The following is a 12,676-nucleotide window of genomic DNA, read 5'->3' as shown; positions in this document are numbered from 1 at the left end:
TTTGGGATCAAGTCTCACATCAGGCTTCCCCTGCTCTGTGGGGGGCCTGCTTCTCCCTCTCCCTCTGCCTGCTACTCCCCCTGCTTGTGTGCTCTCTCTCTCTCTCTGTGTCAAATAAGTAAATAAAATCTTTTTTTAAAAAAAGGGGCCACGTCTTGAAAAACTGTGTACTGTATGAAATCATTTATATGACACTCCAGAAAAGATAAAACTATAGTGATAAAAACAGATCAGCTGTTGTCAAGAGCCAGAGGGTAGGAAAAGGGACACAGGTTCACTGGATGATGGAGATGTTACATGTGATGATTGCAGCATTACATGATAACACATTTGTTAAAACTCATCTAGTCATCCCTTAACAGGGATGACTGCTAGTGTATGAAATTATATCTCAATAAAGCTGATAAGTAAAAATGTGCAAGATCCACAGAAAGAAAACCAAAACTTTGAAGAACATAAAAAGTGATCTGAAAAAATGTGTGGTTCATTCTCCTTCAATTCTACCCAAATTAATCTGCAATTTCAGTGTATTTTCACAGAATTGGGGAGGTGTTGGGGGGAAATCTTGACTGATTCTAAAACTTATCCACAATAAGCAAGCCAGGATTACTGAGCTTTTGTTTCCTTTGCCTTTGGAGACATATCTTGAAAGAAGTTGTTGTGGCCGATGTCAAAGAGGTTATTGCCCATGTTTTCCTCTAGGATTTTGATAGATTCCTGCCTCACATTGAGGTCTTTTATCCACTTCAAGTTTATCTTTGTGTATGGTGTAAGAGAATGGTCAAGTTTCATTCTTCTATACGTAGCTGTCCAATTTTCCCAGCACCATTTATTGAAGAGACTGTCTTCTTTACACTGTATATTTTTTCCTGCTTTGTCAAAGATTATTTGACCATAGAGTTGTGGGTCTATATCTGGGCTCTTTACACTCTGTTCCACTGGTCTATGTGTCTGTTTTTGTGCCAGTACCATGCTGTCTTGGTGATCACAGCTTTGTAGTAAAACTTGAAATGAGGCAACATAATGTCCACAGTTTTGTTTTTCTTTTTCAACTTTTCCTTAGCAATTTGGGGTCTCTTCTGGTTCCATACAAATTTTAGGATTGTTTGTTCCAGCTCTTTGAAAAACACTGATGGAATTTTGATCGGGAAGGCACTGAAAGTATAGATTGCTATAGGCAGTATAGACATTTTAACAATGTTTATTCTTCCTATCCGTGAGCATAGAATGCTCTTCCATCTTTTTGTGTCCTCTCCAATTTCTTTCATGAGGGTTCTGCAGTTCCTTGAGTACAGATCCTTTACCTTTTTGGTTATGTTTATTCCCAGGTATCTTATGGTCCTTGGTTTATAGTAAATGGAATTGATTCTCTAATTTCCCTTTATATATTTTCATTGTTAGTGTATAAGAAAGCAACTGATTTCTGTACATAGATTTTGTATCCTGCCACATTACTGAATTTCTGTATGCGTTCTAGTAGTTTGGGGGTGGAGACTTTTGGGTTTTCCATATAAAGTATCATGTTATCTACGTAGAGAGAGAGTTTGACTTCTTCTTTGCCAATTTAAATACCTTTTATTTCTTTTGGTTTTCTGATTGCTGTTGCTACAGTTTCTAGTACTATGTTGAACAACAGTGGTGAGAAATTTTGAAATCTCTTTTCTGATGTTTCTCCCTGCATTGTTTACTTTTTTCCTTGCAAAAGAAAATATGAAGAGTAGGAATAGCAAAATATACTTGAGAGCTTTGTAATTAAACCAATTGCTATGCATTAGAAATAAACAAACCAGGAGAGGAGGAGTCAAGATGGCGGAGAAGTAGCAGGCTGGGACTACATCTGGTAGCAGGAGATCAGCTCGATAGCTTATCTAAACATTGCAAACACCTACAAATCCAATGGGAGATCCAAGAGAAGAAAAACAGCAATTCTAGAAACAGAAAATCAACCACTTTCTGAAAGGTAGGACTGGCGGAGAAGTGAATCCAAACGACGGGAAGATAGACCACGGGGGAAGGGGCCGGCTCCAGCCAAGCGGCGGAGCAACGGAGCACAAAATCAGGACTTTTAAAAGTCTGTTCCACTGAGGGACATTGCTCCAGAGGCTAAACCAGGGTGAAGCTCACACAGGGTCAGCGTGGCCCCAGGTCCCGCAGGGTCAAAGAAGGATTGGGGTGTCGGAGTGTCGCAGAGATCGTAGGTGTTAGAACGGAGAAGGCGGCTACAGAGGCAGAGCTGAGGATTGAACTCTCAGCTCGGTTACCTTGAACCGGTCACAGGCTGGGTGAGCTTGGAGCGCAGCTTGAGGCTGGGGATACGGGAGTGATTGGGCGCTGTTCTCTGGGGATGCACTGAGGAGTGAGGCCCCGCCCGGGCCCTCGGCTCCTCCCGGCCGGAGACTGGGAGGCCACCATTTTCATTCCCGTCCTCCAGAACTCTACGGAAAGCGTTCAGGGAACAAAACCTCCCCAAAGCGAACCCCAGCGGATTACTTAATCCGGCCCCTGGTAAGGGCGGTGCAATTCCGCCTCGGGCAAAGACACTTGAGAGTCACTACAACAGGCCCCTCCCCGAGAAGATCAACAAAATATCCAGCCAGGACGAAATTCATCTATCAAGGAAAGCAGGTTCAATACCTAGGACAGCAGCGGAATTCCAGAGGAGGAGGAAGCAAAGCACAGAACTCATGGCTTTCTCCCCATGATTCTTTAGTCTTGTGGTTAATTCAAATTTTTTTCAATTTTTTTTCTTTCTTTTTTTTTCTTCTGGTAAATTTTTTAAAACTTTTACCCTTTTCTTTTTTAATGTTTTTGGACTAGTTTATCTAAAATATATATTTTTTCTTTCTTTTTTATATTTTTTCTTTATTTGTTTTCTTTTTTAAATTTTTTCTTTTTTTTCTGAACCTCTTTTTATCCCCTTTCTCCCTCCCACAATTTGGGGTCTCTTCTGATTTGGTTAAAGCACATTTTTCTGCTGTCTTTGCCACCCTTTTAGTATTTTATTTGATCCTTCATATCCTCTTATCTGGACAAAATGACAAGGCGGAAAAAATCACCACAAACAAAAGAACAAGAGGCAGTACTGAAAGCTAGGGACCTAATCAACACAGACATTGGTAATATGTCAGATCAAGAGTTCAGAATGACAATTCTGAAGGTTCTAGCCGGGCTCGAAAAATGAATGGAAGATATTAGAGAAACCCTCTCTGGAGATATAAAAGCCCTTTCTGGAGAAATCAAAGAACTAAAATCTAACCAAGTTGAAATAAAAAAAGCTATTAATGAGGTACAATAAAAAATGGAGACTCTCACTGCTAGGATAAATGAGGCGGAAGAAAGAATTAGTGATATAGAAGACCAAATGACAGAGATTAAAGAAGCCGAGCAAAAGAGGGACAAAAAGCTACTGGACCACGAAGGGAGAATTCGAGAGAAAAGTGACACCATAAGACAAAACAACATTAGAATAATTGGGATTCCAGAAGAAGAAGAAAGAGAGAGGGGAGCAGAAGGTCTATTGGAGAAAATTATTGGAGAGAATTTCCCTAATATGGCAAAGGGAACAAGCATCAAAATCCAGGAGGTGCAGAGAACCCCCCTCAAAGTCAACAAGAATAGGTCCACACCCCGTCACCTCATAGTAAAATTTACAAGTCTTAGTGACAAAGAGAAAATCCTGAAAGCAGCCCGGGAAAAGAAGTCTGTAACATACAATGGTAAAAATATTAGATTGGCAGCAGACTTATCCACAGAGACCTGGCAGGCCAGAAAGAGCTGGCATGATATATTCAGAGCACTAAACGAGAAAAACATGCAGCCAAGAATACTCTATCCAGCTAGGCTATCATTGAAAATAGAAGGAGAGATCAAAAGCTTCCAGGACAAACAAAAACTGAAAGAGTTTGCAAACACCAAACCAGCTCTACAGGAAATATTGAAAGGGGTCCTCTAAGCAAAGAGAGAGCCTAAAAGTAGTAGATCAGAAAGGTACAGAGACAATATACAGTAACAGTCACCTTACAGGCTAATAATGGCACTAAATTCATATCTCTCAATAGTTACCCTGAATGTTAATGGGCTAAATGCCCCAATCAAAAGACACAGTGTATCAGAATGGATAAAAAAAAAACAAAACCCATCAACATGTTGCCTACAAGAAACTCATTTTAGATGCAAAGACACCTCCAGATTTAAAGTGAGGGGGTGGAAAACAATTTACCATGCTAATGGACATCAGAAGAAAGCTGGGGTGGCAATCCTTATATCAGATCAATTAGATTTTAAGCCAAAGTCTATAATAAGAGATGAGGAAGGACACTATATCATACTCAAAGGGTCTGTCCAACAAGAAGATCTAACAATTTTAAATATTTATGCCCCTAACGTGGGAGCAGCCAACTATGTAAACCACTTAATAACAAAACCAAAGAATCACATCAATAATAATACAATAATAGTAGGGGACTTGAACACTCCCCTCACTGAAATGGACAGATCATCTAAGCAAAAGATCAACAAGGAAATAAAGGCCTTAAATGACACACTGGACCAGACAGACATCACAGATATATTCAGAACATTTCATCCCAAAGCAACAGAATACGCATTCTTCTCTAGTGCACATGGAACCTTCTCCAGAATAGATCACATCATGGGTCACAAATCAGGTCTCAACCAGTATCAAAAGATTAGGATCATTCCCTGCATATTTGCAGACCACAATGCTCTGAAGCTAGAACACAATCACAAGAGGAAAGCTGAAAAGAATCCAAATACATGGAGACTAAACAGCATCCTTCTAAAGAATGAATGGGTCAACCAGAAAATTACAGAAGAATTGAAAAAATTCATGGAAACAAATGATAATGAAAACACAATGGTTGAAAATCTTTGGGACACAGCAAAGGCAGTCCTGAGAGGAAAATATATAGCGGTACAAGCCTTTCTCAAGAAACAAGAAAGGTCTCAAGTACACAACCTAACCCTACACCTAAGGGAGCTGGAGAAAGAACAAGAAAGAAAGCCTAAACCCAGCAGGAGAAGAGAAATCATAAAGATCAGAGCAGAAATCAATGAAATAGAAACCAAAAAAACAATAGAACAAATCAACAGAACTAGGAGCTGGTTCTTTGAAAGAATTAATAAGATTGATAACCCCCTGGCCAGACTTATCAAAAAGAAAAGAGAAAGCACCCAAATAAATAAAATCATGAATGAAAGAGGAGAGATCACAACCAACACCAAAGAAATATGAACAATTATAAGAATATATTATAAGCAAATCTATGCCAACAAATTTGACAATCTGAAGAAATGGATGCATTCCTAGAGACATATAAACTACCAACTGAACCAGGAAGAAATAGAAAACCTGAACAGGCCCATAACCAGTAAGGAGATTGAAACAGTCATCAAAAATCTCCAAACAAACAAACGCCCAGGGCCAGACGGCTTCCCAGGGGAATTCTACCAAACATTTAAAGAAGAACTAATTCCTATTCTCCTGAAACTGTTCCAAAAAATAGAAATGGAAGGAAAACTTCCAAACTCATTTTATGAGGCCAGCATCACCTTGATCCCAAAAGCAGACAAGGATCCCACCAAAACAGAGAACTACAGACCAATATCCTTGATGAACACAGATGCAAAAATTCTCACCCAAATACTAGCCAGTAGGATCCAACAGTACATTAAAAGGATTATTCACCACGATCAAGTGGGATTTATTCCAGGGCTGCAAGGTTGGTTCAACATCCGCAAATCAATCAATGTGATAGAACACATTAATAAAAGAAAGAACAAGAACCATATGATACTCTCAATAGATGCTGAAAAAGCATTTGACAAAGTACAGCATCCCTTCCTGATCAAAACTCTTCAAAGTGTAGGGATAGAGGGCACATACCTCAATATTATCAAAGCCATCTATGAAAAACCCACCGCAAATATCATTCTCAATGGAGAAAAACTGAAAGCTTTTCCGTTAAGGTCAGGAACACGGCAGGGATGTCCTTTATCACCACTGCTATTCAACATAGTACTAGAAGTCCTAGCCTCAGCAATCAGACAACAAAAGGAAATTAAAGGCATCCAAATGGACAAAGAAGTCAAACTATCACTGTTCACAGATGATATGATACTATATGTGGAAAACCCAAAAGACTCCACTCCAAAACTGCTAGGACTTGTACAGGAATTCAGTAAAGTGTCAGGATATAAAATCAATGCACAGAAATCAGTTGCATTTCTGTACACCAACAACAAGACAGAAGAAAGAGAAATTAAGGAGTCAATCCCATTTACAATTGCACCCAAAACTATAAGATACCTAGGAATAAACCTAACCAAAGAGGCTAAGAATCTATATGCAGAAAACTATAAAGTACTCATGAAAGAAATTGAGGAAGACACGAAGAAATGGAAAAATGTGCCATGCTCCTGGATTGGAAGAATAAATATTGTGAAAATGTCTATGCTACCTAAAGCAATCTACACATTTAATGCAATCCCTATCAAAATCCCATCCATTTTTTTTCAAAGAAATGGAACAAATAATCCTAAAATTTACATGGAACCAGAAAAGACCTCGAATAGCCAAAGGAATATTGAAAAAGAAAGCCAAAGTTGGTGGCATCACAATTCCGGACTTCAAGCTCTATTACAAAGCTGTCATCATCAAGACAGCATGGTACTGGCACAAAAACAGACACATAGATCAATGGAACAGAATAGAGAGCCCAGAAATAGACCCTCAACTCTATGGTCAACTAATCTTTGACAAAGCAGGAAAGAACGTCCAATGGAAAAAAGATAGCCTCTTCAATAAATGGTGCTGGGAAAATTGGACAACCACATGCAGAAAAATGAAATTGGACCATTTCCTTACACCACACACGAAAACAGACTCAAAATGGATGAAGGACCTCAATGTGAGAAAGGAATCCATCAAAATCCTTGAGGAGAACACAGGCAGCAACCTCTTCGACCTCAGCCGCAGCAACATCTTCCTAGGAACATCGGCAAAGGCAAGGGAAGCAAGGGCAAAAATGAACTATTGGGACTTCATCAAGATCAAAAGCTTTTGCACAGCAAAGGAAATAGTTAACAAAACCAAAAGACAACTGACAGAATAGGAGAAGATATTTGCAAACGACATATCAGATAAATGGCTAGTGTCCAAAATCTATAAGGAACTTAGCAAACTCAACACCCAAGGAACAAACAATCCAATCAAGAAATGGGCAGAGGACATGAACAGACATTTCTGCAAAGAAGACATCCAGATGGCCAACAGACACATGAAAAAGTACTCCACATCACTCGGCATCAGGGAAATACAAATCAAAACCACAATGAGATATCACCTCACACCAGTCAGAATGGCTAAAATTAACAAATCAGGAAATGACAGATGCTGGCGAGGATGCGGAGAAAGAGGAACCCTCCTACACTGTTGATGGGAATGCAAGCTGGTGCAACCACTGTGAAAAACAGCATGGAGGTTCCTCAAAATGTTGAAAATAGAACTACCCTATGACCCAGCAATTGCACTACTGGGTATTTACCCTAAAGATACAAACGTATGATCCGAAGGGACACATGCACCCAAATGTTTATAGCAGCAATGTCTACAATAGCCAAACTATGGAAAGAACCTAGATGTCCATCAACAGATGAAGGATAAAGAAGATGTGGTATATATACACAATGGAATACTATGCAGCCATCAGAAGAAATGAAATCTTGCCATTTGCGACGACGTGGATGGAACTAGAGGATATCATGCTTAGTGAAATAAGTCAATAGAAGAAAGACAACTATCATATGATCTCCCTGATATGAGGACGTGGAGATGCAACATGGGGGTTAGGGTGATAGGAGTAGAATAAATGAAACAAGATGGGATCGGGAGGGAGACAAACCATAAGTGACTCTTAATCTCACAAAACAAATTGGGGGTTGCTGGGGGGAGGTGGGGTTGGGAGAGGGGGAGGGAGGTTATGGACATTGGGGAGGGTATGTGCTATGGTGAGTGCTGTGAAGTGTGTAAACCTGGCAATTCACAGACCTGTACCCCTGGGGATAAGAATACATTATATGTTTATAGAAAAAATAAGAAATAAATAAAAAATTTAAATGGGAAAAAAAAAGAAATAAACAAACCAGTGTTTCAGAGTAGAGTGCAGGCACAGATCCATGAATATAAGGAAAGGCACATAAAAAGAACATTTCAAGTCATAAGAAAAAACAGTGGGGTTATTTCTTGAAATTAGTGTCTCGCATCATACACAAAAATGTGAAATATAGATATAAACATTAAAAAGTATTAAGTACTTCAGATATTCCAAAAGCAAATATAAATATTTTTAAAATTTTGAGGTGGGAAATATTTTTGTAAATTTTAAGTATAAGCTAGAAACCATAAAAGAAAAGCCTGACAGATTTTGCTACATAAAATTTTCCAACTTCCTTAAGACAAAAGATAATACCAACCAAAAAGAATAACATCAAACAAAATAACAACATGTATCGGCAAAATGAAATATATATATTATTAGTTCTATGCTTGTTCAGCATGGTTAAAAAAAAAATAAAGGCCAGCAGGATTGTATCACCAGCAAGACACATGCACCAAGCATTTTTAGGAGGAAATCAAATGACCAATAATTGGAAAATGCTCAACCACAACAAAAATGAAAATAATGCAAATTAAAACAGGAATGAAATAAAAACTTTTACAGGTAAAATGTTAAATGTTTGTAAAGTCTTGTGCAAGAAATACTGCTCTAAAGTAAAGAAAATCTAACTGTATGAATAGATTTATTCAGATTTATGATAAAATTCTAAATGTGTTAATATATGCCTAGAAAAAAATCTGGAAAGATATACATTAAAGTTTACAAAGATCATATATTTTATTTTTTAATATTTAAAGATTAAGTTATTTATTATTTGAGAGAGCATATGAACACACATGCACATGGTGGGGAGGGGCAAAGGGAGAGGGAGAAAGAAACCCAAACAGACCACGAGTTAAGTGTGGAGCCTGACCCCAGGCTCGATCCTATGACCCTGAGATCACCACCCAAGCCAAAACCAAGAGCCCTATGCTCAACCGACTACAGCACCCAGAAACCCAACAAAGATCATATATTAAAAATAAATAAATAAATAAATAAAGATGTGCGCATTCTGGAAAAAATGTAAATTACTATCTTAAAAGATATGATCTAATCACATTCCTTTTTTCATTTTTTGGTCTTATGGAAAGTGTTAGTTCTCTATTGCTTCTGTAATAAATTGCCATAAGCTTCATGGCTTAAAAGAATACAAACTTATTATCTTACAGTTCTGAACGTCAGAACTGACACAAGTCTCATAGGGCTAAAACCAAGGTGTCTACAGGGCTTTGTTCCTCACTGGAGGCTACAGGATTTGAAGGACTCAGGTGACTTGATTGGGGCCACCTACACAATCCAGGACAGTCTCCCCATCTCAAGATCCTTAGCTTAATCACACCCTCAAAGTCTCTTGCCATGTGAAGTAATCAGTTACAAGTTCCAGAGATTAGGACTTGGATGTCCCTGCTTCTGTTAGGGATCATAGCACTCCCATGTATGTCATGGGGATCTCCTCCATTAGACAGACTCTTCCACAGATCTTTCCTAGACAATCATGTATCTATTTTTTACTTCTGTGGACATGGCTGAGGGGATCTGTGAGTCACATACTTAATCCCTTCAAAGAACCTCTTCCTCATTAACTGAATACGCTGACTGTTCACTACTTCTGGCGCATTAGCAGAAAGTTGTCAGGCCATACTCTTGGTTATCACTACAGACCACACTTTTCCTGACAGTGAAGCTCCAAATTTTAGCACCTTCTGCAGCTTGGAAAGGCTGAAACCTTTTCAAATCATCAAATCCTGATTCCTTTTGCTAAGCAGTTCTTCCTTCAATTTACCTCTTTCCCCTTGCATTTTACTATGAGCAGCAAAATGGAAACCAGTTGCACCTTTGTCGCTTTGCTTAGAAACCTCCTTAGCTATATATCCATAAAGTTTGGCCTTCCACACTATCAGCAGGACAGAATTTTGCTAAGCTTTTGGCCACTGCATACTAAGGCTTCCCCCTCTAGTTTCCAAAAACATGTTCCTTATTTCCTTCAAAGTGTCACCAGTGAGACTTTGAACTTCCATATGTCTACCAAGTCCTCATGATGATTTGGATATCCTCTAAGACAAAATGTGTTTTCTCTACAATGTTCCGCACTTCCAAGCTTCCTCTAGCAGAGTCTAAAGCCCCATATTTCTAACAAACTGCTTAAGGTAATCTAGACATTTTCTATCATTCCACTTAAAATTCTTCCCTTTGCCCACTGTTCAATTCCAAAAAACATTTCTATATTTTTAGGAATGCATTACAATTGCACTCCACCTCCAATAACCAAAGTCTGTATTACTCTTCTACTACTGCCATAACATGACTACAAATTTAGTGACTTACAACATAAATCTATTATCTCACAGTTATGTTGATTAGAAGTCTGACAAGGGTCTCTCTGGGCTAAAATCAAGATTCCAGTAGGCCTTCATTTCTTTCTGGAGGTTGTGCAGTAGAATACATTTCTTTGACTTTCCCAGCTTCTAGAGGTCATCCATATTCCTGGTTCTTTCCCTCCATCTTCCTCCTCCTCCAGCTAACAATATGGTATCTCTGTGTGACTATCTTCCATGGCCACTCCCCCTCTCTCCACAGCTAGGAAGAGCTATTCCATTATATTGGGTCTACTCAGATAATCCAGAACAATCTCCTCTTCCAAAGCCCCTAACTTGATTATATCTGTAAAATCTCTTTTGCCACATAAGATAATAGACAATACAAATTCCAGAGATTAAGATATGGACATCTTTGGGCAGACAGCATATTATCATCACTTAGTATTGTAAATAGTAATAATGCAATTCTAGCATTAAAAACCTCATTTTTAACATCAAAAGCAAGTAAAATTTTATGTACTCTTACTTCTCTTCCTCTTGAGTCTTCCCGAAGAAGAGGTGTTTTCAAGATCCACGGTATCTAGAGAATTGACAGGTGAGGGTGAGGAAACAGAACTTAAAAACAAAAGTTACACATTTTAGGATTACTCATACTGCAGAAGACTTGAATTTATAAAGATGTTTGGGTTATCATTTCTCTCTTCCTTCTAAAGGAACTAAAAACCTACTGAATTCAGAAGTAGGAGTCCAAGATGGGCCCCGGCTCTTCCTTTGTTTCTCAACAGTCCTTGGAAAAACACTGTGAAATACCTTTGTACTTCAGTTTACTCGGGGACATTTGTCTAGGTATTAAAATTATTGTGAGGATTAAACAAAATCTTATGTGAAAATATTTACAGGAAATCACTAGATAAACCAGCAACATGCTAGAGGGCATCCATCAAAAATATGTGCTGAGGGGCGCCTGGGTGGCTCAGTGGGTTAAAGCCTCTGCCTTTCGCTCAGGTCATGATCCCAGAGTCCTGGGATCGAGCCCCGCATCGGGCTCTCTGCTTGATGGGGAGCCTGCTTCCTCCTCTCTCTCTCTCTGCCTGCCTCTCTCCCTACTTGTGATCTCTATCTGTCAAATAAATAAATAAAATCTTTAAAAAAAAATATGTGCTGAGTTAAGGATAGTCTTTCCTCTTGACAAGTAAGTGGCATCACTAGTTATCTTTTGAGACTTTTCTGAGGTTGTGACAAAAAGATACTGTTATCTACTAACAGAAGTATGCTTGGCTTTCTTGGGCTCCACAGAAGATTGGGTGTGACAGGGATGGAAATCACTTTATAAATGCAAGTGTTCACTATTAGTAGACTAATGTAGTAAACATGATACTGCCATCTTTAAGTGAGTATTTCTACTACAACACTCATGTGTAATCAGCAGGGCCCATCCTGTTAAACACGACTTTATTATGATCTCTCGCCTCTCTACTATTCTCAAAAGGGTCAGGTCAAACAAAACAGGGAACAGGATACTGGGATGGACTGGACCACCTACCACTACCCAGCCCCTAGAGCCACTCCCCATCCCACAACCCTCCAGTGGCCTTACCCATCGTGTCACATGCTTGGCTACTTTCTGGACCTTCTGGCACATCTTTTGAAAAGCACATAACACAGCAACACTTCTTATTTCCATCTGCTGGTAGCTCTGCTTCTGGGCCAAAATTGTGATGTATGAAGACTTCCATTTACCTCAGAGATCCTCTTTTCTGTACCCTTCTTGATCACCCCTTCTCTGCTTCTTCCTCTGAAATCTTCCATTGACCGTCCCCATCTCTAGCCTCTCCCTTAAGTGTCCCTTTTTCCTCCCTTGCCTTTTTCTCTTTATCAGCTCTGTTTCTGTTTTTCGTATTCTTTAAGTCAGAATTACTTACCTTCTTCATCACAGAGTAGTAGTCTGGAACTAAGCTCTTCTGATTCTTCCTCTCTATTCATTTGGAGAGTTTCTGGCTTGCCAGATACTAAAGAGAAGCAAGAAAATTACAGTCCATGGATCCTGAGGGTGACCAGGGAAGAGATTCTGGTGCTCTCATGCTGCACCATGATATTCTGAGCTAAAATGAACTGCCTTCTGAAAGAAGACTACACCTGCTCCAATAATCACAACCTAAAGCTGCCAAAGACATGCTT

The 12,676-nt window shown here is 39.1% G+C and overlaps 1 protein-coding gene across 10 annotated transcripts in view; it reads right to left on the bottom strand.

The window, feature by feature from the left end:
- The window catches only part of LOC123950651 (nuclear body protein SP140-like protein), a 78,379-nt gene that overhangs the window by 26,916 nt on the left and 38,787 nt on the right, over nucleotides 1-12,676 (bottom strand). For 8 of the 10 annotated variants that reach the window (XM_046018831.1, XM_046018830.1, XM_046018826.1 and 5 more), the window contains 3 exons: nucleotides 12,421-12,507; nucleotides 12,096-12,200; nucleotides 11,025-11,078 (listed from right to left, as the gene is read on the bottom strand). In XM_046018831.1, coding sequence (XP_045874787.1) covers nucleotides 11,025-11,078; nucleotides 12,096-12,200; nucleotides 12,421-12,507 — 246 coding nt within the window. The remainder of the gene's footprint in view (nucleotides 1-11,024; nucleotides 11,079-12,095; nucleotides 12,201-12,420; nucleotides 12,508-12,676) is intronic. The other 2 variants (XM_046018828.1, XM_046018836.1) reach the window with 2 other exon arrangements.

Source organism: Meles meles, chromosome 9, assembly GCF_922984935.1.
Source record: "Meles meles chromosome 9, mMelMel3.1 paternal haplotype, whole genome shotgun sequence".
NCBI classification, from domain to species: Eukaryota; Metazoa; Chordata; class Mammalia; order Carnivora; family Mustelidae; genus Meles; species Meles meles.
Note: the sequence above shows the minus strand (reverse complement) of the source record. Positions and strands in the feature narration are given on the sequence as shown.